Source organism: Paraphaeosphaeria sporulosa (genome assembly GCF_001642045.1).
Source record: "Paraphaeosphaeria sporulosa strain AP3s5-JAC2a unplaced genomic scaffold CC84scaffold_8, whole genome shotgun sequence".
NCBI classification, from domain to species: domain Eukaryota; kingdom Fungi; phylum Ascomycota; class Dothideomycetes; order Pleosporales; family Didymosphaeriaceae; genus Paraphaeosphaeria; species Paraphaeosphaeria sporulosa.
In genome coordinates this window covers 640,390-666,268 of record NW_017253367.1, presented here as the reverse complement: position 1 = coordinate 666,268, position 25,879 = coordinate 640,390, and the positions used below count along the sequence as shown (strand labels likewise).

The 25,879-nt window shown below is 51.1% G+C and overlaps 10 protein-coding genes across 10 annotated transcripts; 4 read left to right on the top strand and 6 right to left on the bottom strand.

Moving 5' to 3' along the window:
- Positions 1-110: 110 nt before the first annotated feature.
- On the bottom strand, positions 111-2,905 carry CC84DRAFT_1166565 (uncharacterized protein). The gene is made up of 2 exons (XM_018178990.1): positions 2,770-2,905; positions 111-2,656 (listed from the first exon to the last, which is right to left on the bottom strand). Exons 1-2 carry the CDS (start codon positions 2,855-2,857, stop codon positions 393-395), a joined length of 2,352 nt encoding a protein of 783 aa, XP_018033117.1. The 5' UTR covers positions 2,858-2,905; the 3' UTR covers positions 111-392.
- A 607-nt stretch (positions 2,906-3,512) lies between these two features.
- Positions 3,513-5,473, top strand: CC84DRAFT_1219704 (acid protease; the record flags this gene model as incomplete). The annotated part of the gene is made up of 2 exons (XM_018183101.1): positions 3,513-3,619; positions 3,667-5,473. 2 exons carry the CDS (start codon positions 3,513-3,515, stop codon positions 5,471-5,473), a joined length of 1,914 nt encoding a protein of 637 aa, XP_018033116.1.
- Positions 5,471-6,708, bottom strand: CC84DRAFT_1166563 (uncharacterized protein). The gene is made up of 2 exons (XM_018178989.1): positions 5,645-6,708; positions 5,471-5,594 (listed from the first exon to the last, which is right to left on the bottom strand). Exon 1 carries the CDS (start codon positions 6,521-6,523, stop codon positions 5,849-5,851), a length of 675 nt encoding a protein of 224 aa, XP_018033115.1. The 5' UTR covers positions 6,524-6,708; the 3' UTR covers positions 5,471-5,594; positions 5,645-5,848.
- Positions 6,709-6,739: 31 nt separating this feature from the next.
- CC84DRAFT_912380 (uncharacterized protein) lies at positions 6,740-7,698 on the bottom strand. Its single transcript, XM_018187881.1, has one exon. The coding sequence runs from the start codon at positions 7,492-7,494 to the stop codon at positions 6,970-6,972; it is 525 nt and encodes a 174-aa protein (XP_018033114.1). The 5' UTR covers positions 7,495-7,698; the 3' UTR covers positions 6,740-6,969.
- A 1,715-nt stretch (positions 7,699-9,413) lies between these two features.
- Positions 9,414-10,979, top strand: CC84DRAFT_1261448 (uncharacterized protein; the record flags this gene model as incomplete). The annotated part of the gene is made up of 4 exons (XM_018185070.1): positions 9,414-10,383; positions 10,447-10,507; positions 10,556-10,834; positions 10,886-10,979. Exons 1-4 carry the CDS (start codon positions 9,453-9,455, stop codon positions 10,977-10,979), a joined length of 1,365 nt encoding a protein of 454 aa, XP_018033113.1. The 5' UTR covers positions 9,414-9,452.
- Positions 10,980-11,106: 127 nt separating this feature from the next.
- On the top strand, positions 11,107-12,508 carry CC84DRAFT_1261447 (uncharacterized protein). The gene is made up of 3 exons (XM_018185069.1): positions 11,107-11,167; positions 11,236-12,135; positions 12,194-12,508. The coding sequence occupies exons 2-3, from the start codon at positions 11,388-11,390 to the stop codon at positions 12,322-12,324; spliced, it is 879 nt and encodes a 292-aa protein (XP_018033112.1). The 5' UTR covers positions 11,107-11,167; positions 11,236-11,387; the 3' UTR covers positions 12,325-12,508.
- Positions 12,469-14,386, bottom strand: CC84DRAFT_1166561 (uncharacterized protein). Its single transcript, XM_018178988.1, has 6 exons — positions 13,888-14,386; positions 13,644-13,735; positions 13,273-13,596; positions 13,150-13,220; positions 13,018-13,100; positions 12,469-12,969 (listed from the first exon to the last, which is right to left on the bottom strand). Exons 1-6 carry the CDS (start codon positions 14,069-14,071, stop codon positions 12,587-12,589), a joined length of 1,137 nt encoding a protein of 378 aa, XP_018033111.1. The 5' UTR covers positions 14,072-14,386; the 3' UTR covers positions 12,469-12,586.
- A 719-nt stretch (positions 14,387-15,105) lies between these two features.
- CC84DRAFT_912307 (uncharacterized protein) lies at positions 15,106-15,550 on the bottom strand. The gene is made up of 2 exons (XM_018187880.1): positions 15,310-15,550; positions 15,106-15,259 (listed from the first exon to the last, which is right to left on the bottom strand). Exons 1-2 carry the CDS (start codon positions 15,446-15,448, stop codon positions 15,198-15,200), a joined length of 201 nt encoding a protein of 66 aa, XP_018033110.1. The 5' UTR covers positions 15,449-15,550; the 3' UTR covers positions 15,106-15,197.
- Positions 15,551-16,391: 841 nt separating this feature from the next.
- On the top strand, positions 16,392-17,011 carry CC84DRAFT_1261445 (uncharacterized protein; the record flags this gene model as incomplete). The annotated part of the gene is made up of 4 exons (XM_018185068.1): positions 16,392-16,517; positions 16,563-16,588; positions 16,637-16,704; positions 16,761-17,011. The coding sequence occupies 4 exons, from the start codon at positions 16,392-16,394 to the stop codon at positions 17,009-17,011; spliced, it is 471 nt and encodes a 156-aa protein (XP_018033109.1).
- Positions 17,012-21,702: 4,691 nt separating this feature from the next.
- On the bottom strand, positions 21,703-23,526 carry CC84DRAFT_1261444 (uncharacterized protein; the record flags this gene model as incomplete). The annotated part of the gene is made up of 5 exons (XM_018185067.1): positions 21,703-22,070; positions 22,127-22,297; positions 23,108-23,260; positions 23,317-23,417; positions 23,477-23,526. The coding sequence occupies 5 exons, from the start codon at positions 23,524-23,526 to the stop codon at positions 21,703-21,705; spliced, it is 843 nt and encodes a 280-aa protein (XP_018033108.1).
- Between the last annotated feature and the right edge of the window lie 2,353 nt (positions 23,527-25,879).

Genomic DNA, 25,879 nt, shown 5'->3' with positions numbered 1-25,879 from the left:
TTTAGGCTCCAGTTCTCACGTGCACCACGATTCACCGCCTGGAAACTGCGCGGCACCAAAATGCTCCGGCAAAGTGCGCTCGATAAGTTCAAAGAGCATTAAATATTTACAAGCGACTATACGAAGAGTTACAACTACTTGGTCCGTGAGGGCAGACCGCCACACATTGGGCTGTGATGCCAATGACATGCGCATTCCACGGCCTCGATGTCCTAGACCAATACGCAATTCGCCTCTGATAGAGAGTCTTATCAAGTAGGATACCCATGCGGTATCTTATTCATTACATTAAACATTTCACATCATGCCCATGAACATCGGCCACATTTCTGCGCTAGAAGCTCAAGCACCTGGCATCGGTACTTGATCTTGTGACACAAGACTGTACCCTCCTACACCATCAAAGCAGCCCAGCCGCCGAGGGCAAGCATAATAAATCCCCATCGGGCACTGACGCTCCCTGCCGCACTGTCATTCGTAGGTGCCGGCGGCACATTCTCTGTCGTCGACGCGCTCGATCCTGCAGTCTTGCTCGCCGACCCAGTCTCACTCGCACTCGCAGTCAAACTTGCTACAACGCTCGCTCCCGCCGTTCCGGCAATAAGCACCGTGCTTCCTCCCTCGTCTGTCGTCAAAACATACGTTGTTCCACTTTCCGTCACTGTCCCGCCGCCCGTCAATGTCTGATCACCAATCGTGAATTGCGTGCTCGCATCTGCAGTCAGCGTCGTCTCGCCTACCGTCACCACCACCGGTCCAGCTGAACCGGGAGTCGTGGGCTCGGGTGAAGCAGCGGGAGGCAGATTGACCGTCGACGATCCTCCAATAATAACCGCTGTGCCCTGCGGATCGAGAACAAGCTGAGTGCCGCCTGACACGGTGGGCTGCCCGTTGGGTAGAGTAGATGTGGAGCCGCCGACGGTGATGACGCCGCCTGGGGTCAGCGTCTGTGTGCCGATGATGATGACGGTGCTACCTGGCAATCCGGAGTTCGAAGGGGGGAGGACAGTGGGTTGGAGTGTAAATACTGGTGAGCCAGGGTTCTGAGGGCCGGCGTTGCTGGGGCTTGGGGCCGGAGTGTTTGGAGCGGGGACGGCATTGGACGGGCTTGGGACAGGATTGAGTGTGATGACGGGGGCGGATGCGCTGTGTATTGGTGGGGACGACGGGTTGGCTGCCGGAGGAGTGATCACGATTGTGGTGGATGAGCCTTGCGCGGGATCGCTGGGTGGAGACTGACTTGGCTGCGGTTGTGCGGATGGTTGGGGGTCGCTGGGAGCCTGGCTTTGTGTGGGACCTGGAGCAGGGGTTGGTTCGCCTACACTGGGATCCTGGGGTTGGCTTGGAGCAGGTGTTTGGGAAGCACTGGGAGTTGGATCTTGGGGAGAGGTGGGGTCCGCTTGAGTCGGGTCTGGCTGCTGGGATGTAGGCTCTGCCTGGGTGGGATCTGGTGTCTCCGATGGGGACGGACCAGCCTGTGTCGATTCTGGGTCCACTGATGATGTCGGGTCGGCCTGGGAAGGATCCGGCTCTGACGTTGGGTCAGAAGTCTCCGAAGCCGTTGTTGGGACCAATGCAGTTCCTCGCTTCAGCGTCTTTGGAGGGTCGTAAAAACCCCCATATATAGGCAGACAGTCGGACCACGCTGGCTGCAGTTCTTGGACTTTCGTCGGCAGCGCAATGACGGGGTGGCAGGGGTCACCTGCAGCATCTCCGACGGCGTTGGAAGGATTGTTGGCAAACCAGTAGTAGCCGTCAATTGTGCTGCAGTCTTGGGCTACATCTGCGACCGTCAGCTGCGATGGCGTCCGTGTCGTGACATCGTAGTCTGTTGTCGTGTATTCCGTGCCATCTCGACTAGTCCCAGTGATGGTGCATGTTGCCCTTGTCACCTGTGGGAACATAGTGCTGATCTCAGTGGGATCGAAGGCGATGGTCGTGTTGTAGATTTCAGAGCCGACAGGTCCACACCAATTGTGCGCAGTGAGCGAAGTGAAACCAAGGTAAATACTTGGTGAGGTAAAGGTGAATCCACTATCGTCGACATAAGTTCCTTCTACGATCGGCAGTCCTGTGACCATGGCAGTAGCATTCTCAGGGAGACCAGTGACACTCGGAGTCGGGTCTGCGGTCGCAGTAGGCCAGAAATAGAGCTGTATTGTAGGGTCTGCGAATGTGCACTGCCCGCAGCAGGGGGCATCCACCGTGACAAGATCAGCGGCGTCAACTGGAAAGGTGTAGGTCGAAGTCCAATATTCTTGGGTTACTACAACAGTGCTCAGGCTGCCCGTTCCGAAGGCACCCGAGAACCATGTCCGTGTGCTTGTCGTCCATACTGTGGTACTAGCGGAGCCTATACTTTCCCATGTGCTATCCCATTGTGCCTCGCAGTAGGATGCAAGGCAAGAGTCCGTGAGGTAATAAAACTTGTCATACACTGCGCGCGACTGTGCGGACTGACATGTCTCCGTGAATGTCGCGAAGGGGCGATCTGGGAAGTCTCCCGGGTAGGATGTTACTGGGCAGGTACCGTTGCCACTTGCTGAGACTTTGGGTAACGGTGCGGTCGTGATGGTAGCTGCGCTAGAGCTGGAACTGGCGGTGGCTGTCTGTGTCGATAGTGTGGTACTGGGTGCGAAGCTGGAATTGGAGACACCTAGGAAAACTCAGTGCTGCATCTCATCATTCATCAATTCCAAGGGAAAAAGGTGTTCAAAATACAATGTGCACAAGGCTGGAAAACATGAGATGTTAACGATTTACACATACCTTGTCGTGGGAGTACCGCTGGTTGGGGAATGCGGTACGCAGCGATGGAAGGAAGGGCCACCAACCCCAGTGAGATCAACCGGACCATGCTGGCAAAGGGCACCTTTGCGATTCACTCAATGATACTGAAAGTCGCAAACTTCGGGCTACCATGGGCACGCGTACCTTTATGGTGACTGGCGCTAGCGACCATGATTTGTGGCCCCCATCAGATCCAGGCGCGTGCCGTCGCCTAATGGTCAGCCAGACGACGAAAAACGTGTGATCAACACAGACTGTACATGCAGCGGCCGACTTTGCTGATGACGACCCCTGTGGGCTGTGGGAGATTTTTGGGGCCGAGGGTCTAAGAAGGGACTAGAGGCGGCACGATGGAGCCGCCCCAGCCCCCATCCGGAATAGATCTTGCATTAACGGTATGTTTTTCCTTGCAGGCGCAGATGAATCAGCATATAGGCATTGACCCTGGTTGCCGCCAGATGTCTATTGCGCCCAATTGTTCGTTTCGAGGCAAAGCTCCGCTCAGCGATTGGCAAATATTAAAATACGAACCTGAATATCGGAAGCAGGAGCCGCGCAAGCTGTCAGCAATCGCGTGGCATGCTCCGCTCGTCTCTCCGCATCCTGCTTGAACGACCCTATTCTCTGGCCAAGAGCGGAGTCTCGTGTCTTACACGGTACGCCCATAGGCATCGCATCCATCAACACTGCTCTGTCTTGCGATCGCTGTCGTTGATGGGGAGATGAGTGCTGGATCACAACGTTTTCTCAAGTGGCGTGAGCAACGAGGCGGAAGGAATACGCTTGAGCGGCGGGCTGAAAACAAAACAGCCGATCCGGTCAGTGTCAGGTGAGAGTTTTCTTTGCCACAGATGAATGAAGACTGATCGCTTCTAGTGTATCGCAATACTGGGAAGGCAACGACGGACCTTGGTCGTCCTTTGCGATCCAAGTTGGCAAGAAAGCGCAGGACGTTCGCGTTCTCCCAAGCACAGCCTCCCCGAACACGTGGGTCGTTTATGGTGAAGGCTGCCCCAGAGATGCGCCTAACAACTGCGCGGATTCCCGGGGAGGCACCTTCAACAACAACAATTCGCTTACCTGGATTCCGAATTCCATCTTCGAACTTGGTGTTGAAGAAAACCTTGACTATAATGTCTTTGGGGACTTCGGATTCGACACAGTAACTTTGGGCTGGCAAGGCTCGAACGGACCATCTGTAGAGCATTCTGTTGTCGCAGGTATAGCAGACACAACCTTTACGTGGATGGGAGTGCTGGGGTTAAATCCGCGCCCAACCAACTTCTCAACATTTCCGAATAGCCCCCAACCAAGCTTGGTGCAGCTGTTGAAAGACCAAAACTCTATTCCAAGTTTAACATGGGCTTATACGGCGGGGGCACCGTATAGATTGAACAAAGTCTTTGGCTCACTCACACTCGGTGGCTATGACCAAGCTCGCTTCAACAGACCATCCAAAACTGCTCAGAATCTCACCTTCCCCTTCTACACAGACATATCCCGGGACCTTCTCGTCGGCGTCTCTTCGATAAGAACAAGCAACACCACATCGTCGTCCTCAGAGTCTGCATTACTAAAGGATGGAATCTTCGCGTTGATCGATTCAACAGTTCCCCACCTCTGGCTGCCACAGTCGGTGTGTGAAGCTTTTGAAGTTGCATTCGGGTTGACGTGGAATTCAACCTCTGAGTTGTATACGCTGAATGCAACACAACACTCCACACTATCAAAACTTAATCCAACAGTCACTTTTGAGTTGTCACCGGAACTCCCAATATCAGGTGACAAGTCAATATCAATAGCGTTTCCTTATGCGGCATTCGACCTGAATGTATCGTGGCCATATACTCAAGATACAATGCGTTATTTTCCCCTGAAACGCGCATCGAACGACACGCAGTACACCCTGGGACGCGCATTCTTACAGGAGGCTTATATCATTGCAGATTATGAACGTCAGAACTTTTCGGTGTGGCCATGCAAATGGGACTCCGACACCACCAACGGAAATATCATTGCCATTTCATCTAAAGACGTAGAAACGAATACTTCTAATTCTGACGGAAGCAATGGCAGCAACGGCAACAATGACTCTTCACATTCGCCTCCAGTTAATGGAATAGGCGCTGGGGCAATTGCTGGCATAGTAATAGGCGTCGTGGTCATTGTTGCAGTTATCGCTGCATGGCTGTTCTGGAGACGAAGAAATCGCAAGTCAAAAGCCTCGGAGCTTGAAGGAAATCAAGCGGATGTCGCCCACGCACATAAGCCAATAAACGCCACCCTTGTTGAAGCGCCCCAAGACCTCGGCGTGATGGAAGCTCCAACGAATGACAAGCGATTCGCACCTCCGCCGGAGGAGCTCCAAGGTTCTAAAGTAGCACGCGGTGGCGAGCTGGATTCGACCCCAAGACATGAAATGGTTGGCCAAGACGGTTTCCCCCTTTACAGCGCTCAGGAAGGATGGGGAACTGGCATTGATGGGCTGCACGAAGCTGATGGAAGGAACTTGACTATCCATGAGGCCGACGCGGGAGAGAAGGGAACTACGACACAGAAAATGCCTGCAACATATGCAGACTCAGGGCAGAAGCTTGCACACTACAAGTCACCAGGAGCAACGGCTGGGCCGGTACCTGCCTGGTCTGATCTACCATCAGAGTCGGGAGGGACGCACCGGTAGTACAGCTGCTGGTTCTGCACTCACCCAGGCCGCCCCAAGGAACGATTTTGGACTTTATTTTCGAACGAGACCAAGCTTACACAATACCAATACACATTTAATCCGCGACCCGAGTTGACAGGTATTACTGGGTGATAGTCATACTGTGCCATTGATTAACGCTATGCCCAGATACGACAAAATATTCCTTACCTAGACTCATAACGCACTATTGCCGCGATTTATCGCTATGATACAGCAAGCCAACCAGGATAAACAGCGGCTTGAACGATACACCCATTTACCCAACGAGGACTTAATCATTTCTTGAAATTTCATCCAACCTCAAGAATCGGGCAGACTCTTACACCAATGTTCCAGCAATTAGGTCCTAGCCTACAGCAAGCCGTCCAACTCTTTCTCTGCATCCGCCTTCGCTTCCTTGAGAGCAGCATGCTCAAATTCTCCCTCCAATATCCCCTTCACATACTGCCTTCCCACCCGTCTCCGACTCTGGGCCTCCCCATGCAAACGCGGATCCGCTGACTGCTGCACCTGATGCCTCAACAATGATTGTCCCCAAGGGTTCTTCCTCTCCTCCACGATAGCGTGCATCTCCTCGACGGAGGTGTAGTCAATGTTCCGTCGCAGTCCTGCGTTAGGGTCCATTAAGACATGGTTGTCGTCCGTAAGCATAGCTTTGAGTCGCCAGGAAAATTTCCCTTTGAGATATCCTCGTGGACTGTGGAATGCGTCGTCGTTGCTGATTTCCTCGATTAGGATGCTGCGGTAACTACAGAGGCGCTGAGCTGCGATAGCTATGTCGTCCTCGGTGGGAGAGGGGTGCAAAGATGCAAAGGACCCACGTTCGGGGAGTCTGCGACGGCAAAGGGTTATGGCAGGAACGGGTTGGACGGGGACGGATGGAATGGTTCTGTCGTTGGCGAGTAGGCTTGTGCGGTTCCTTATGGCGAAGGCCAATCGCTCAAGGGCGTCTGCGTTCTTATCAGGCATGATGAGCAGAGGTTTGCGCAAGGTCCGGTTGCGGTGAGAGCAGGGGTGGGCGAGCATGTGGGTATGGATATGGATATGGGCATAGGGATGAATACCATGATAGGTTCAAGGTCTGGTCCCTGCGCTAGTGAATGCATCGTTAATGATCAATGCGGCTCAGGCGGAAATCAGACGGAGTTGAAAGCTTTCATTCAGTGGAGATCCAAAAGAAAGGTTCAATCTAGAGTACTACTTGGTCAGCCACAGTTTGTGACATGCGTTACACACTCCTTCTCATAGTGCAACTACAACCTGTAGCCCTCCAGTATTTCCTTCAGTTCAAGTGCCGATGCAAGCACGTCGAAGAAATTTGGAAGCACATTCTGCAAATTCTTGTCAAATCTGCTGCTGAAGATCTCACCTCGTCATTCTTCGCAAATCCTCCTTCGGACGTCTACAACAAAGACCTCACGCTCGTGAGCGTCTTCAATTATTACTCTTCGCCTCTCGCGGCTCTGCTTAGCCTAGGTCCGAGCGACGCCGATACGAAGGTTGAAGTGTATGGATGCCGGAGGCTTCCCGGCCATTACAGGCTTCGGAAGGCCGGTCCCTGAGTTCTCGAAGCGCCCTCGGATGCCAAAAATATTGATGAGATGCTTAGCGCGAGCCTTCCGTATTTTCTCACTGTCGCGCGGGCTGACGTCTTGGTTGTCCTCGTCGTAAATGCTGGCGCCACACGGTTCGATACCGCAACGAAGAACCGACTTCCCAAAAGGGTTGCTGAAGGGCACTGGATCATAGTGCGAAGCCGCGGCCCATAGTTTGATGGGATCTGCGGTTTCCTGTACAAAAGTTGTTGGCAGAGTACAGCGCAGTGCATTCTCCGTGACCTCGATAGATGGATATAGAACGGCGTCCGTAAAATGCTCTTGCAGACCGATGATATTGAAGAACGTCTGCGCTATAAAGTGCGCTTTTTGAGTGTAATTGAGCCAGAAGAGAATGATCTGTATCTTGCGCATAGTGATCAACGCGTTCTCGTCATTCATCCAACTCTCAAATTCCTGCTAAGATCGCTCAAGACATACAGCGATACGAGCTTTCAAGGTTGCCTTGTCCCGAACGATCGCATTCGGCCCAAGCTGGGAGTCATGGTCGCAAGGAAGTCTTGGTTTATCACCTCCAGTTACCTCTGATTGTTGAGTGATCTCGGTTCTGAATCGCGTTCTACATATCCGCCAGATACTTTGCGGTGATCGAATAGATAACCTTCACGGTTCTCATGAGGAGCACAGAATCCGGCGTGAAAGCAGTGGTTCTCTTCCCAAGTGATAGGATCCTCGATATTGGACCGGCAACAGGGTATATCACGACGAAACTTGCCATCCCATTTGTTTGGATCATATGAAAGCCTGTGAAAACTCGACCCATCCTCCAAGCTCGTCAAAGGTTTCGCGCGTTCGTGTGTTTTTCACAAGCTCGTCGAGCATCCACTGGAAGGTAATTTCTTGTCCGCTACGCTTGTTTCTGCTCATCTGCACATATCACAAGGCCGTCGAAGCCTGTCCCTGCCCAAGGCTTCATTTGAAGAGCCTGTTCGAGAATGACCATGAAAAGCTACGCGAATCCTGCAGCGCCAGTTGCCAGCCTCGTTGTCAGAGCGAGATAGAGCTATTAATTGATGTACTTCTTGTTGGATCCGTCCTAATGCGTAGTATTCGACGCCCTTCTGGCAGAACAGATCACATTTATACTTTAGTAATTGAGTCTTCGGGGAGAGACGTCGCATTGTACATCCTATGCTTGGTTCTTCGAGGGCAATGCCTAAGTTAGTGACGTCATCCACTGAGCCTGGCAGGACCCACTTGGGCGGAAAATATATGGCTACATTCAGCATTCAGACACGGTGAACGAGAGATGCAACTGCCGCTTCAACTTCCTTCCATCGAGAGAATCGAGGCTCACGTCAATAGCACGGTCATGCTGAGAGCTAGTGTGAAAATTCCTCCTTTCTGGAACGATCATCGATTTGCAACGATGTGACGGACTGGCCTAGTGATCTCAATGAGAGGCTCGATACACAGTCGCGATATCTGTCAATGACACTGGGACGCTGTCTTTGTTGTTGTCTAGGCTGATGCGGAAGTAAATGAACGGCATTGAATTGTGTACCTACGTATAATATGGTACAAGTAAAGATCTGACAGACAAGGCATCTGCAAAACAGGTTACTCTTGGACAGGGCATCGCGTAAACGCTTTCTCGGCCTGGCGCCGAATCATTGTTGCGGGGAACCCCATATGGCGGCGATTATCCGATCGTCTGGTCCCTGGGACAAGTCCGCATCTTTGCCGAGCTAGAATACCATAGGTATACACCAATTGCTTCTTATCTTATACCAACTAGCGAGGTGCATTACCCGCACATAGTGATCTTTAGCAAGCTATCCTGAAATTACACAATACTTCCCGCGATGTTCGTCTCGAATTCCTCTTCGTTATCTTATCTCTTGTGGTAGTTCGACAAGTGCCGTGCGCCACCTCGGGTAAAAACAGCCTATCGCAACAAACTAGAACCATAGCAGCGATCTCGCCGTGCCATTATTGCTAGCCCATATGTTCCGCACATGGTGGACAAAATATAGCCGGCTATGTTCAATTAGCGTCGGGTAAGGACAATGCGATTAAAACCGTCTTCATCGCCTGGATCTACAGCACGACTTCTGGACCGAAGTTGAGAACATCTTCGGTATCTTAACATTTTTTTTAGCACTTCGATCCAGCTAAGGTGTAAGGTATCATTCGCAAGAATGGCCATGTCGGAGTCGAAAGTTGCGGCCGGCGTCAATGAGGACACCATTGAACGAAACGATGCTGGCATTGAAGTCGGAATTGGCAGTGAGAAGCTGGATGCGCGAGAGATGCATGAGGTTTTCAAGAAGTCAGCCGAGGGAGTGGACTTCAGGACCGTCAGCTGGTAGGTAACGTGACTTTCTATCACACAGGAGATGGCAGACAAGCAATATCGCTGCCAGGCGAATTTATGCCTAGTCCTTAGGTGTAATATCGTGTCTGGTCTGCCTCAGCCTTTGCTTACACTGTTTTCTATTTTTAGGCCACGAGCAACTATCATCTTCCTCAAGATCCAGTTCGCAATGTCGATTCTGGCTGTTCCCGGTGCGCTGGCTACGCTCGGTGCTGTTGGAGGAGCGCTGTCAATCGTTGGCTGGCAAATCCTGAATACCTACACAGCTGTAATTCTCGGAGACTTCCGGAATCGCCATCCCGAATGCCACACCCTGGCCGATATGTGTGGTCTTCTCTTCGGTTGGATTGGCAGAGAGCTAGTTGGACTCCAGATCATGATAGCTCAAGTGCTCATCACAGCTGCCGGAATTGTATCTTGCTCAACTGCACTCAATGCACTCTCAAACCACGGTGCTTGCACTGTATGGTTCAGCTTTGTCTCCGCAGTATTGATTACTGGCTTCTCGTCAGTGAGGACATTCTCGCGCCTGGGATGGCTTACCTGGGTCGGCTTTTTTACTTTTTTTATCGCCGTCTTCATCTTCGTTGTTGCTGTGACGCAACAGGGTCGTCCGGCTATTGCGCCAAAGACAGGGCATTTCGAGCTTGGCTGGACCGCGATCGCCTATCCGTCGTTTGCAGCTGGCATCACTGCCAGCGCCAACATCTTCATCAGTGGAAGCGGGTCGATGATGTATATGCCCGTGGTATCAGAGATGAAAAAGCCGACGGATTATAGGAAGGCATGTTTAGTGGCAGGATTCTTCGTAGGCGTTCTGTATCTGACATTCTCGCTTGTTATCTACCGATGGTGCGGCGTTTGGATTGCAACTCCAGCCTTTGGCAGCGCGGGTACTCTTTTCAAGAAGATCAGCTACGGAATAGCTTTGCCTGGATTGGTGATTGGTGTTGGTGAGTACTCACGAAAAGCGCCCAGTGGTGGTTGTGAAAGAGGCACCCATTGACCCTCGCCAGGAATATACCAACATGTCGCCGCTAAGCTAATATTTGTGCGCATACTGCGCAATACTCACCAGTAAGTAAGACCAACTACTGAACTGAGTCTGTCAGCTGACACTCATAGTTTGCAAGAGAACACCATGGTTCATTGGACCACCTGGCTCGGTTCGAATCTGATACTGGGCATCCTTGGATTTATCATTGCAAGCGCCGTCCCAATTCTTAACTACCTTCTCGGCCTTGCTGGGTCCTTGTGCTTTGCGCCTTTCTCGCTCGTATTTCCAGCATTGCTCTGGATGTACGACTTCAAGGGATATAGATCCGGCGGTATATCCCAGAAGTTGATATATGGCCTCCATATCATCATTGTGCTCATCGGCCTGTTTATGGTCGTTGGCGGAACGTAAGCAGATCAGATCCTGGGATAGAAGAGAAGAACTAACTTTGACCAAAGGTATGGCGTTGCGCTGTCGATAAAAGAGGCATATGCGACAGGGATCATTGGGAAGGCATTTGACTGTGCAGATAATTCTGGATCTGTTTCTTGAACCTGATGCATCCAGTGAAGCGCCAGTAGCTGGATGTTGATGCGACCCGAACTTGATGTGAAGTAAGCATGTCTAATCTGATGATAAACTACCGATTAGTGTTCGGACAGTATCGGTACAACTCGATACTGAATATGCCACACAATAACGGGCCACTGATCTGCTTTTAATTTTGGGATATTTGAATGGTATGCTCCGGCAATAGGTTGCATTAGTTCCACGTCCATAAAATGACTGATAAATGGCATCGAGGCAGTGCAATCGCATTGTGCGACCTTCCTGTTCGGCGGGCCGATCGTCGTCTCGGCTACGTCCTCCCGTGTACCATCATTTCCGTCACCGTTCACACCTCAGTCGCCTGGGCATAACTTACTTGGCAGTGCTCCTTCGACGCCAATAATCTCAAAAATGGCAAGCCCAGTGTATTCCTCGCCAGAGTGGTATTTGAAGGCCCAGGACAAAGACGTCAGCAGCGACATAGGTCGGCTGACCATCTACCACCTCGGCTTCAAGCAGGCCGCGGGAGGTACCCTGCTATTTGCGCCACTGGAATTTTCCAGCGCCCCTCGAGCTGTGCTCGATGTCGGAACAGCAGATGGTCTCTGGATGCGCGAGGTCCAGTCAACAATTCCCGCGCCGCCTGAAGGCGACCATACATTCATCGGCACGGATATCAACACGTCGTTCTTCCCTTCTACGAGCATGAAGAATATCACATACGTGAAGCAGGACATCAAAGACCCAACGCCTGAGGTCTGGAATCATGCCTTCGACCTCGTCAATCTCCGCATGATTCTTATAGCCGCCGGCTCGGGAGTCGCGCAGCGCGCTGTGGTCAATGAGCACATCAAACTCGTGAAGCCTGGCGGTTGGATTCAGATTGGGGATTGCGATCGCGTTTGCCCGACGTCAGAAGCGGAGAATCCACGCTATCACGACATGTTCGCGTGCATCCGGGCTGTTTGCCAATCATCGGGGCTGGACCCCCTAGAAGCTCCAAAGATGAAATCGTGGCTCGAGGAAGCGGGGCTCGAGCAAGTACAAGAGCGGACGGCGATGCGCGCGGTCGGGAAGCGGAATGCAGATGAGGAATTGGGCAAACTGGGGATTGGGGCGGATCTGATGATCGCAAAGGGTTTTGCGGCTGGTGCGAAGGGTGAGTATGATATTTTTGTATGCGCCTGAATCCCGAATGGGAATACTGACAGCGACAGGGCTGAGTCCATCTTTCAAGCCACTGCCGGATGAGCGACTGGATTCGCTGGTGCAGGAGCTAGAGACTGAGTTGACCGAAACAGGAGCGTATTTTCCGATGCGCTTCATCTGGGCTAGGAAACCTTTCTAGATGTACCACGTGGTGGGTACGAGAGATGGACCTGGGGAAGCGGATATTTGCTGGATGGTAGCTGGGTAAGGATCAGGGCTCTGACGATGTCACGATTCGTGGGATCGAGTGAGGAAGTATGCCAAAATCATAATGCTTAGATATCTTGGGCGATAAAATAGGCCGTAAGAAAGATCACATTACCGCCCTAGTTTACTATGTACAAAGAGCGAACTCTATGCGATGTGACATCCCAACCTCGAGCCACATCGAAAAACCATCCTCATTCATGCCCCGCACCCACTGTGTACCCCTTCGATACATGGATCGCACCAGGCTTGGGGGCCTCAGAGCCATCCATATGCTCCGCTCTCGACGAGTTTGCACCTGCCATGTCATGCAATTGTATTATCTCCTCCTCATCAGCCCCTCCCTTCAGACGTGCCTCGTATTGAGGATGCCCACGATCAGAACCATTGGATGAGCCCTGCATGCGTGACCGCGAGCTCTTCCTGCTGATAATGCTGCTCGCGGCGCTCACGAGGCCACCGAATAGTCCGTTGTGTACCAACTCGCGTAGGACAGGGCGGATCGTCGGGGCGCAGGCAGCAAGGATACCAATTTGAATCTCAATGAGGGTCCACACGCACGTCGCGGTGACCCCGACTGTGAAGAGTCAGCTACAGGGTAGTTTCCATCACGGAGGTGCCTTACGTCCAGGGTCCATGATCTTATCTTTTGGAGCGAATTTGGTGTAGATGCCGATGTAGGATCTCGCAGCGCTAGCTCCGACGGACCTTTAAAAGTTAAGTCTAGGCCATATTAAAATTCTATGAAGGTACTTACAGCAATCCTACGAGGAATATCGCTGCGATGGAGACCTTGTCCGACATTGGAAGATGAAGGAGTGAGAATATCTTGTGCAAACAGTGAGCTATGATATGCAGGCGTTTGAGGGTTTCGTCATACCATCGGTAGAGGAATGAGAACGGTAATGAGATCAGACACAGTGCCAGATATCAGCACACCGAAGTCTAACATTTGAGTGGATCCACACTCCCTCTTCTGTACCGCGGGGTTCATGTGGCTTCGCGAAGAGAAGATTCCGTGATCTCCGCAAATGGCCATGAAGGCAGTGAAGAAGCTGATTGTCCATAGAGTCATGATGACGATCCATGCGATGATATATGGGCGATACTTCGGAACGCTAAAGATCTGGAGGTAGAAGAACGAGACAGAAGTTTTGATAAACCCGATGGCAAGAATGCCTGTGACAATAAAAGCATAGTTGTGCTTGGGAACATTTAGCTCTCTTACAGTAGCTGTGGGAGAATACTAACCATACGTAGTGTATAGAGAAAATCAACCGCGGCAGCAGGATTTGCCTTCTGCAAAGGGGCGACTCTCACTGCGAACAACCCATTGGCAGCGCCTGTTCAACGTATCAGAATGAGTATCGACTCTCACTCATGGGTTTCACAGTCTTCATTGCGTCCAAGGCGGCGCAAGAATGTGAAAGCACTCTGGTGGAATTTGTAAAGATAATGCATGGCCAGTGCCTTCTTCGGAAACTGCGATACGTACAATAAATCTGTTCTATTGCCAGAGCCGTGGACAGAATACCCGCAACGATGATGAGGTAGTCCGAGGTGTGGAATTCGAGGCCCTTCATCTTGTGCGACATGAACCGCGAACCGATCATCAGCAGGACCAGTACCTGCACGATGACGGCGGCCGCAATCAGGCCATGGGGGTTGTCATACGCCATATCGAACGAGGACCGGTAGGAAGTGACAATACTGCAACCTTGAAAGATGTCGCGTGTCGATGTACATTCCAGTCAGCGAAGCTCCGCGATAAATCAGAGCTACCAAGTTGCGTAGGCGAGCGCGGGAGGGTTCGGGGCACGGAAGGGAGGATGCGCACGGGTCTTGCGTTTGGGTGTCCTCGAAATGCAGCAATGCATCAACACGGGTCGGAGAGCTTGTTCTTCACTGGTTACCATCCAGCAGAAAGGGTCCGCGCTATATCGTATTCAGGAAGGAGGAGGATGCTCCTGCAGGTTGGTGTCCGGCGATTTGCAGGCTCACTGGCGGAGGCGCGACCCGCCCTGCCTATATCCGCGTCTTACGGACCAAGCAAATGAAAGTGGCTTCTAGATTGCGCATTCGCCACGCGAGCCTGGAAGCATAGTACAGGTCGCAACTCGCAAGACTCCCAGCATACAGACGGGTAAGGGCATTGTTTGCGTAACTGCATAAAAAGATTTCCCTTTCAGTTTGCGCGGTACTTAAGAACCGGACAACACTCCTTCAAAGCCAGCCCGTGGAGGTGCACTGAAGAATCCGCCGTAGTGCTTATCGCCACAGATTGTATCCCCAGTGATGTGATACGAATCCAACACCGTGTAATTATTGCCGCACGAATAAAGTGAGTGCTAAAACGGATGGGAAGCGGGAACTTGAGGGTGCTAGCTGTTATTGGATACAATCCCTGGCTGTGGCTGGCCTATTCATCTGACACGTGCATTAGCGCCAACAGGAGCCACTCGGTCGGTTTGAAGTGAACATTTCAGAGCCGAGGCACAAGCTGAGGGTCGACTTTGATATACTAGACATCACCCTGATATTAATACATGTTTCATAATGAAGAAATAATCTCATAAGGCTGTAAGCCTACAAGCTCGTTCAGTTAAATAGCTCACGTGACCCATTTGCCCCAAGGCCTAGACCTTGCAGGGTTTCTCTCGAGTATATATCTCCATCCAAAAGAGGAAAAACTTCAGAGTGCCGCGCGGTCAAACTACGCGCAAAATTAGTGTACGTCACAGTTTTTCCGATAGGTTGAAAGCTTACTCCCATAACGCCCATGCTCGCCTTTTCTCGGAGCGAGGCCTAAGAGTAGTCGACACCTCCGTCCGCCTGAATCGGAATGAGGACATTGTCTATGTCTGCAGCTATGATTCTTCAGAATAGATACTTGTTCGAGGAATGGAGAGATTCTTACGAACGGCTAGAGGTGCAGCAAGGACACCCGCACTCAGCACGCTGAACAGCGCAAAAAAGAGTTGGAGTTGCATGTTGTCTGGCGTTCGAAGGTATTCGAGTGGAGAGTTGGTATCAGGTTGGGTGAGATGATCCACCATCAGGAATCGCTGCTCTTATATCCCGTTGGTCCAAAATCTTGGAAAGAACATCACCAATCACAGCAATGATGTGACAGGCAACAGTACCAATGCATGTGCTATAAGACCGAACGTACCTTGATTACCACGATAGGTTAATGCGATGAGTTGAGAACAAAGAAATCAGAACGAGTCAGCCTCGTCGTGACGCGAAAAATCGGGCTTACACCCTGTAGGCCATCTACATGAAGCCTGGGCGTTCGTGTAGCAGCCAATCAGTACACGAAGCGCTCGGTCCGGCGTGCATTTTGTCTCTCCTCAGCGCCTACATGCGTGCAGCTGATGGCTGATGATGCCCATGTGGGCCCGGAGTGGCAGATAACGCATCGGATCACCCTACACATTTCCTTTTCAAGATCGAGCTTTGCTCAGCGGTGGCCCCGCTGCTCTCCCCATCTCTCAACTCCAATTTTTCTTGCACATTGAGGACTACACCACCGTCCAAAATGTGGAAGAGTCTTTACAAGCCACTACCCGAGAACGAGTTTGACTCCAGTGAGCCGCTGGTAAAGGAAGATCTTCCTTTGCAGCAGAGTACGACCAGATCAAATCGTATCGGCCGATACCTTCCCTCCTTTCAACAAACCTTCAATGTTGTTGCGATACTATACGTAGTGCTATCATTGCCGACGGTTTTCTTATTCTTGAAGAACCAAAGACTATATGTTTACTGTCCGTCATTCTTGTCCACACTCATACCCTGTTGAATTTGCTCTGATAATGACATAGCGCCGGTAAATCCACTCATAACATATGAGCCACAGCCCTTACACGAAGACCACGAAGTGCTTGTGCAGAAGGGGTTTGTGGGCCATCCAAACGATACTGAGGAACACTGGAGGCATCTTCTAGAACGTGCGTTATATGTCGGATTACATTGAGCATGAACTGAAAATATGCAGCCATGAATTTCCACGCTACGGAAGAAGAATTGCATAAGGCCAATATCAACATCGATGATAAAGTTGTCAGAGTTTCTGGCGGCGGTTATGTCGGCGTCTTGTCCGTATATCACGAGCTTCACTGCCTTGTAAGTTGCGCATGCCTTTCGTCGAATCATGCTGATAACTCGCAGGAAGCACTGAGAAGATCGACATTAAGGTTCGCAACCGCGTTATCATGACCTTTGCTACCCACTAATGTCTATAGGTCTCACTACTACCCTGGTATGACAGACAAGGGGCTAGATCATGAGGATCGCGTTGTCGAACATCTCAGTAAGTTATACTGGTGACGCTCTCTCAATATCAAAACAATATTCTAATCTTTGCAGCCCACTGCATTGAGTATATACGCAGGACCATCATGTGTCACGCTGATGTGTCGGTATACACTGCGGTCTGGATTGCCGATTCCCACGAGAAGCCTAACAAGGATCTCATTTCGGGAGGAGAGAGGGAATGTGTGAACTGGGATGCCATTGACAAATGGTCTCGATCAAGAGCCCTGAAGAAAAAGGTATACAAAGTGAAACCTGGGCCTTTCGAAAAGGACCTTCATCCGAATGAGAGCGATGTACTATGAATGGATTTGACCATAATCAAGTTTAAGATAGGTTCTAAGACAAATTATTCGCGTCCTAGAACCACTGGGCAAAGCTCTTCAGCCGAGCCGTGAAGCTCTATCCTTCCACCATCTTCCTTGGCTTCAAAATCGGTAATGGGAATCATGTGATATCATTTCTCATCATTCACTACTTCTACTTTCCTTGTGTAGCACACGGAAAGCCACTTTGATAGCGGTGCGTGCGAAGAGGCATTTACCGCTTTCTACTGGTTTTGACGGTCTCCTCGAATGGATGCCTACGTATCTGACAGGATTCACATCCTCCGCCCTCTTTGCACGTGCTATCATACAGCGCTTGATGGGAGACGATGTGATTTGACGAAGGTGAACGCTGAAGTGCCGAAGCTTTGGTACTCGTGCGAAGGATTACGTACGAAAAAAAAATTGACCACAGAGGTACCAGATGTGGTAGGTGGTACAACTAGGGCAGTTCGGTCACCGTGGCTGCGACCGCATCGTGCAAGATTTTGTGCCACATGACGGCAGGTCCGATCGGGGCTGAAAAGCATGGGTAATGTCAAGGGTCGGGGATCATCATAGCCCAGCCCCACCGCGATCTAAGAACCGAGAAGCTACCCCTCCAAGAGCGCTAAGGTTCCTATTATTTTCATGTTCTGCCAGAGCACATCCTGGAAGTGGCTCATGAGACAAGACGCCCTATACCGATGATCAGTCGACCCATTCTGTGATGGGTGATGTTGCGGGCTGTTGAGAGCAGAAGAATGAACCAGCTGCGACCATCCAGCATCAGCGCGCCGAGAGCCGGACTCAAGACAGCCCAGTTTAAGCTTTTAGCCAGTGGTCCGACTGGAACTTTCCGAAAACGGATACCGAATCATGAGCCAGTCAGGATTATCTGATCACTGAAACAAATTCTCAGGCCCTAAGGATACACTGAGATATCACGGCAAGTTTCAGGCCGGTAATTTGGGGTAGAACACTTTTCCAACTGCATTTGCTAACTGTTAGATGTTCGATTGCCTCCGAAAGAGGCGGATCGAGATCTTAGGAGACAGCATGCATATCCCTCTACATTGGAATTCAATGCTACAAATTCTGCACTTTGGGCTAGAACTTCCCCTGCGGCGTTAGGATAGCAAATTTCATTCGACATCAGGCTTTCAATCCGGCTTGTTCTAACAGTGCCAATTCTCTCCTCCAAACCTGCAGTTGGTCTGAAGCCAGTATGACGGCCGCCGCTGACTGGGTCGAGCCGCGGACAGGAATGGTGGCTGGGATGCCAGCTTTCTCAGACTGCGCAAACGCCCAGTTGATTTTATGCTGAGAGAAGGTGAGAACCCTTTTCTCGGCGATTTCCGCAACGTGATCTGCTAGCTGCAGATTCAAGGGGAAGACGTCCGGCTGGAAACGGGAAACTGAAGAAAAAGAAAATCGCCGGAACATTGTCCGGAGACTTCAAATGGCCGGACGAAAATCCACAACTAAGTCGGGAATACGCTACAGTAGGAATTCCTAGCTCGGCAGTGGCGGCAGCGACACCATTTCGAACGAGACCAAGGGTTGAAAAACTATGAGCAGTAAGCACGCCGACTTCAAGATGCCAAATAATACTACGTTGTGGGTAGGCAATCCTGGGGCACGACAAGGGGTCGGAAAAAGTGATACATACACAGGGAGAGCTCGATTCCAACACAAGCAATCTGCAACATCTTCGAAACAGCTAAAATACTGGACGCTTTGATTTTAGACAATCCAACATTGCCAATCTCCCCACTCTACACGTACTTCTCACACGCAATGAATATCACATCTAGTAGGACATCCAGGTTAATCCACCCGGCCTTGAAGAGGTCGATCTTCTTTCAGCCCTTAAGCTAGTTAATAGCTCCACCAAGAAACTTGCGCACGCCTTCTGGTGTGCCATCAGGAGATGTTCCGGCTCAAGCTGCCCGTTCACTACTCAGCACGACCTTTTCTGCATCTTTGTGAGACTTAGCGAAGTACTCGCCGAGTGAGACAAGACCGTTTGCCTCCGGTGGTTCACTGGTTTATGCCGTTATCATGTGTCACCTTGACGACTGTGATAGCATCCCCCGCAGTGATAGGGTCCTTGCGCCATGTCAGCCCTTTCAGAAATGTAAGCTTCCAATGTTTGTTCCCAGTACTATAGGGATACATCCATGACCTTACTCATGAGACCAAGCGCCAACTGGCCCAATCTATTTTCGACGATCACAGGCATGACTGCGCTTCCGTTGGTTATCTTGGCATTGTTGCAAATAATTTTATGTGAGAGTAGATGGAAGCTTTTCTGCAACCCACGCAAGTTGCCCGTAGAGCAGTTGACTTGCGTCAATTGAGATGCAAGATGCCTTTTGGAATGTTGCAATTTCGTGACACGAGACTGGACTTGATTGGGATTAAAGTCGCCCATCGCTTGCGTGCACGATTTCCCGAAAATGGATACGTTGACCGAGTCTTGCGCACATTGACGAATACCCCGCATGGCGATGAGCGTGAGTCTGACTCTGAATCTACGCCTTTATACCCGGTAGCCTATCATAGTGAAGTTGATGGCGTCTTGTGAAACCTGCAGCCTTGTCGAAGAGGATTTAACTTCGTACAGCCGTTCACCCAATGTTATCCATTGCGAACTCAAGGTACTAGTTTACAACGTCTACATTTGACTGCAGGGAATCCATGTATAGCAAACGACCAGACAACCTCGTAATATTATGTAATTAGTAACACTGCGGTCAAATTACGCCATGAGCTAGAATTATGAAATTCTTTAGATTATGCCCACTGCTAGGGCCATATCAATGCATGTTCACGTGCTCATACTACCAAGTTCCGGCTCGCAAGTAACTTGCGGCTATATGAACTTCAAAGGACGACCAATTAGATATCGATGCAAGGCATACAGCTAATTATGTTGCGCACTAGACTGCAAATTTGGCAAACTTTCTTCACTTCTAGAATTGCGCCGCACATCGCAGAGTCGCTGATGTTTGGCAATTCAATGTGCCAAGCTGTAGACGACCTAGATCTGGTATTAGTGCGAACTGATCGTATAGGCGGATGAAAGCCGCGCTTAGGCGTAACAGCTCTTCGTCTGATAATCTCAGATGATCTCCGCTTGCGCTTACTCATGATCTTTGACACTGCGGTATCTCGCCACAATTCTCCTACTAACTCCTCCAGTTCCTCTTTACCTTGCTTGTACTAACTGACTGTGTGTTCTATTTGCGTTCTTAGTCCGTATACATCATCACAGGCCTCAGATCTGTTCCGTCGCTCAATTTGTGCCATAAGTGACCACAAATCACGGAAATCTGTCCGTTAAATAGCAAAGTATCCAAGACTGAAGTACTTCGCGCCTTCGAGTGCGTGATCAAGCTGGATCTAAGTGAACTCACCATCAAAGGTACCATTCACGACTAGTCATCCATACATTCTGTATGTTCGATACCTACGATCTGATCATTTCCAGCAATTTGGAATGAAAGTAGCGATGTTCAACCATGTAAACAAGCCCTTGCTCATAAGAAAAGACTGATAGATGATATACGAGCCCGAGGGGATTGTGATACAAAGAACTATATGCACTGCTGGCAAGGCTGTTAGATTGAGAATCGACCATCAGACCGTGTAATTGTTTCATATCTCCAAAGATGGGCTCCGAAACACCACCTTTGAGTCAAATGTAACGAACCTAAATGGAAGACTCAGAGTGTATTTCTACCATCATCACCGTCAGCGAAGTTCACAAAATCAGCGCATCTCCTACAGAAGTTGATGCCTCCACTATATGTTTACAAGCCTCATGGATATCCAAATCCGTGAACGTATCGCAATGAAGTCTAGACATAAACATCTGCGAATCGCTCTCGTGAACAATCACTCCACATAAGATGGTGAGTGCCAGGTCGTTTGCTTTTCAAGGGCACAACTGTTACATCTTGAATTCAGACACATAATTTAAAATACTAGGTAAACCGACGCGAATGCTGATGACTCGTGTATGGAACAGGAGGGCATCATACACCTAAAGGTACATATTTTTTACGTACACATTTGAAAGGGCGCAGCAATTGGCTTGAGCTTGGTGGCATGCTACTTTCCAGTGACCACTCGGGACGGTGGCTGAAGACGGCTCAGTGTATCGAAGCGGTTACGTATCGACGAGTACAGGATTTTGACAGCAAAACGGACGATGAGGCATCTTGTAGACTCCGTAGACATGTTCTTGCAGCATGGCTAACACAGGATAAGCCTAATCAAATGTATACAAGTGATTCGCAGACAGATTGCAAAGCGTCTGGAAGTTGAGCAACTCCACATTAACACATAAAAGGACCTGGGGGAAGGATTTAGAGTTCGACAAGAGCGAATGTGGTCCGCTTATGTCAAAGTCTAAGTATGCTACAACTCAGCCATGCCACATGGGCGCATGAAGATGCTAAGCCGTAACGGAATTCGAATGGCAAACGCGAGAATGTATCCGAAATTGACAGCAGAAGAATCGAACCGAAGTCAGTCGAATCATCGAGGCATGGTTTGCAGAGAGAGACGATTGCTCGTATTTGATAGATATCATTATTGTGTTCTGTTCAAAACCTCCCGTTGAAGGTTGCACATGCACCCCCCCCCCCCGCGGGAACTCGACATCGGCAACTCGACATCGCTTAAGCCAACTGATCGAGATTGGTAGTGGCAGAGAGGTCCTTCCACGCCTCGATGCTCTTTGTCTCTTTCTCAATGACGCCAGTTACAAAGCCCACGGCATCGGGTCCAATCAACCACCTCCGGGGCAACTCGCGACCCTCCTCCCGGCCCGTGCAATTCAGCGCCTCGACAATGGGCTGCGCGCCCTTGACTGAGTCGCCGGGCTGGTTGCCATTGAAGGTCTGGAATATGCCCTTGATCGTTGCAAGGACAAAGTCGTAGTCAGCAATGGGATTCTTCGCGAGGGACTTGGAGCCAGAGGCGAGAAAGTTGGTGCGGAAGTAGCCGGGCTCTACGACAGTGACTTTGATGCCGAACGACGCGACTTCTTCCGGAGTGACTCTGCGATGCCGGCGACGGCAAACTTGACGCCGCAGTACAGACCGCAGGCGGCTCCGCCCTCCCAGCCGGCAATGCTTTCCATGAAGGCGATGGTGCCGCTCTTCTGGGCGCGCAGGTAGGGCAGGACAGCTTGGGTGACGGCGACGTGCGCGAAGACGTTGGTGTGGAAAGTTGCTTGGATCTCGGCGGTTTTGTTGCGCGTCACACGCGGGGCTATTAAAGGGTGCCATTGCTTTTAACATCATGGCCCACGTTTCAACCTCGCCTGCAAAGCCCTCCAAGGTGATTTGTTGTGGGCGGTGGCATTGCCGGACTGGCAATGTCTGCTCGCGAGATACTTCACACAATCCCCAACAATTACGTTTAGTCAACTGCTTCGCGCTGTTAGTACAAGCCTGTGTTGAAATAAGTATTCAAGTACCTCAGGTGCTTTTCGACCCTTCCCCCTTCCTAACTTCACTTTACTTTCCACGATAACCTCTCTTACACTTACAAACGCCAACACTCGAAAGACCATGTCTCCAATAACCTTGCTACCGGTTGCCGAGCATGTCTACAACCTATTACTAGTACTGCACGAAGGCGGCGATCCGAACATAAAGACAGAAAGCGATATCAAGATCCTCAAAAAGCTAGCGAACATCATCCACTCCCTTGTTCGCATGCCCGCCGTTCCCAGCATCAAATACGAACAGGTTTTGATACCATCCACGAGGCAACGTGCGGAGGGGGTTGCTGTGGACACAGCCAGTGTCCTTCTCCACAGAGACGACGAGAGATACATCGTAGTTGAGACCGCGACTCGAAAGGACGGCAGTAGACTGCATAGCGCCAGAAGTTTGATTCGAAAAACATTATGTTGTGCATGGCAACTAGAATAAAGAGGAGTAATTTTCAACCCGCGCAGAACAGCGTCCATGGACACAGACACCGTGATCCCAGCTCACAACATAGCAGTACATTGTCTCTCGAGCGTCCGACCACAAGTACATCCCCCCGATGCCGCCGTGCCTACTCGCAAACCATCCGACAGCGCCACCGGATGCTCCGAGTGTGCAGCACTCAAGAACCTCTCCATAGGTGACATCTCGCTCGCGGAGGTGCCTTGTGTGTGGAGATCTACAATGGGCATGTGGTACGGACAATCATACTTTCGGCGTGTTTTGGATACTTGGACTAGGAGACGATGTCAGTCGAAGGATTGCCTAGACGTGACGACATATTCTGCTTACTGGAGTAGGGTATCTCCTTCTGTGCAGGGACTGTCGGTGCGGGTGAACTTTGTTGCTTGACTGCTGTCCTGCCAGCTTTCTTGTTGCTGATTTGTGGTGTCCTAGTATCATGTTAGCGATGGACGCACGACGTTGTAGTCCTGCAGCGGAGGAGACTTACTGAGCATCTTCAGCACTGACACGATACGATGCAAGGTTAAACGACGCCATTTGGTCACGCAGGTTTACTTAAAGCCGTTTGTGGGTGGAAAAGTTTGGGTCGAGTGCTGTGCTGTCTCACAGGGCAGCCTTCAGCCATATATACCTCATGGATAGAGCCCTCAGCAGTGAGAAGGACCATGACAAACGCATCCCCACGCTCTAAGACGAAGAGCTAATGCGGCCTCCTATTGACCCGGGCGGGCTGAAACGGGCCTGGCAACAGAAACGGCAGGTACGGGCTAAGGTAGAGCGTATCAGCACGTCTAAAAACCGTTCGGAGGGGTCAGGCGCAAGAATTCCGGTAAGATGTATGTCGAAACGGGATCTGCACGGCCGGCTCGTAGGCTTGTCTGTGCATTGGCCCTTCTCCCGAGCGTTGACAACACATCGGTGCGAGTGCTTCTTGGAGACAATGCTGGCCGCGGGTAGGTTTAGTGTAAGCTTAGATTGGTCGACCTGACGCTCGGGGACGGGGGATAGCGGAAGATTTCTGAGGAAAGCTTGGTGGGCGACCCGTGGACCTGAGCCACTGCCGCACCGCTGCAGCGGGTGGGGGTGTGATCTGATAGCCCATGCGAAGGTCACATTCATGGCTTCGCGTAGTGCATATGGAACACGATTACTCATGGATCGCATAATGTGATAGGCTGATCCTCGTCGCTGGCGCCGACGCCGATAGACCGGGTCGAGGCTCCACTCAGGTCGTCTCCCTTGCTCTGGGGCCGAGCTAGTCAGGGAAAGGGAGAGCGTGCGTTGACGGGATAGTGTGGGCCCAGGGCTTGTTTCCATACTGTAACCGTCGGGGCGGACTGTCTTGTGCTGATATGGCGATGGCCGCAAGCATATCACCTCTTCGCGGCGGTCAACGGACATTAAAGAAACTTAGTTCTCATATAGTAGATTACGATAGGGAAGCAACGTATTGAATTGCCTACTGACGATGGCCAACTATTCACATTTCACACAGCCCCGTTCTTGCGGTGTGGCATGCGAGCGACGTATGCATGGCGTCCGGATGACCACCGGAAGAATGGGCAAAATCAACACAGCACGCATCTGCCCCTTGATGCCAAGTGTTGATGCCTGAGGGTATGCAGCAGGCGATGATGGGCGTGACCGTTGCGATACTGCATTAGCAGATCACGCCGACGCCACCAAGAGTGTGTTAGGCGGGAAAACCAAATGTAGCCCAGTATGCTAGTCATGATATGGAATAAGGCAACGAGGCGCTCGCTATCCTGGTAATTTCGGGTATTGCATCACGAGCAGATGACCGTCCACCACACGTTGAAACGGCCTGTCAACAACGGTCGAGCGCTGCCAAGGGTAGCACGGAATCCTCTGGCGTCATTGCTAAAGGGTCGCGCTCGTGGTATCTCATTATGCTTCATCAGGACTGACTCGCCGTCGGCCTATGCTCTGGGGCATGTGGGGGCTTTGCCAGCTGAGCGCGGGGACGCCGTTGCAGTCTGACAGGGCGAGATCTCGTTGCCGTCTCACCGGCGGCCCGCGAGTGGGGAAGTCAAAGTGGCGCTGGAATGACGGAACAAGACTTCGACCGTCCTCAGTAGACTTGCCGACCAGTGTTTGTCTGAAGAGCACGCAGGTGCCGGATCAGCGTTAGCCTGCATCGTCGCGTGGCATCCTAGGGTGGAGATGGGGGTGTCAAGTCGGGTGCACAACAGGAGGCGACGCCAGGAACAGTGCGCTGGGCTGAGCCGCGGGAACGGAAGACAAGATGTATGTGCCGCGATGCCACGCTTCATCCGGGCCCTGGCAGCCGTGTCGCATCGTGCTATTTACGGCGATCATCTAGTTGATATTCTAGTGGGCTACGCGTTTGGTAGCTCGCAGCACATGCTGTCTGTTTCCAGGGTGCTCGGTGGTGTGCTGACACGGAGGGGGTTGGCAAAGCAAGCCGCGGAGACGATACGGATGTGTCAATGAGGGTTTAGCGTCAACCTAGATTAGCATCTCTTCGCGTGCGCACGTGCCACCAAACGCTTGTGATGCTACGTCAATGGCAGTTTTCGGTGAGCGATGCTACGGCACTTTGCATCAACCGACATCCCAGATAAGTCTCGAGGAAGACAGAGTAGTGCCTGCTGTCTGGATCTGCGCCGAAATGTGCGCCCACTTACACCTACCTCTATGGTATTACGTTCAGTGAAGTTCTTTTGGAATCGTAGCGCACCAATCACCTATACAGGTACGCTTACTGGGACAATCGGATACTTATTTTTGTGGTGTGGCACGGTTCGTATACGGTAAGGTACGCAGTTTAGGATGGGACATGGAAGATGGGCTGAGCAATGTCCTATCTAGGTATAGTCATGCTGGACGAATCAACACCGAGTCCACT

Coding starts and splice junctions, on each gene's coding strand:
- CC84DRAFT_912380 (XM_018187881.1), bottom strand. CDS start 7,494: ATGAATGACGAGAACGCGTTGATCACTATGCGCAAGATACAGATCATT.
- CC84DRAFT_1166565 (XM_018178990.1), bottom strand. CDS start 2,857: ATGGTCCGGTTGATCTCACTGGGGTTGGTGGCCCTTCCTTCCATCGCT. Junction 2,657..2,769: donor AGCGGTACTCCCACGACAAG/GTATGTGTAAAT, acceptor GAGTTTTCCTAG/GTGTCTCCAATTCCAGCTTC.
- CC84DRAFT_912307 (XM_018187880.1), bottom strand. CDS start 15,448: ATGGTGGATCATCTCACCCAACCTGATACCAACTCTCCACTCGAATAC. Junction 15,260..15,309: donor TGCTGCACCTCTAGCCGTTC/GTAAGAATCTCT, acceptor GAAGAATCATAG/CTGCAGACATAGACAATGTC.
- CC84DRAFT_1166563 (XM_018178989.1), bottom strand. CDS start 6,523: ATGCTCGCCCACCCCTGCTCTCACCGCAACCGGACCTTGCGCAAACCT.
- CC84DRAFT_1166561 (XM_018178988.1), bottom strand. CDS start 14,071: ATGGCGTATGACAACCCCCATGGCCTGATTGCGGCCGCCGTCATCGTG. Junction 13,597..13,643: donor TTCTCTATACACTACGTATG/GTTAGTATTCTC, acceptor AATGTTCCCAAG/CACAACTATGCTTTTATTGT. Junction 12,970..13,017: donor TAAGATCATGGACCCTGGAC/GTAAGGCACCTC, acceptor GACTCTTCACAG/TCGGGGTCACCGCGACGTGC.
- CC84DRAFT_1261447 (XM_018185069.1), top strand. CDS start 11,388: ATGGCAAGCCCAGTGTATTCCTCGCCAGAGTGGTATTTGAAGGCCCAG. Junction 12,136..12,193: donor TTTTGCGGCTGGTGCGAAGG/GTGAGTATGATA, acceptor TGACAGCGACAG/GGCTGAGTCCATCTTTCAAG.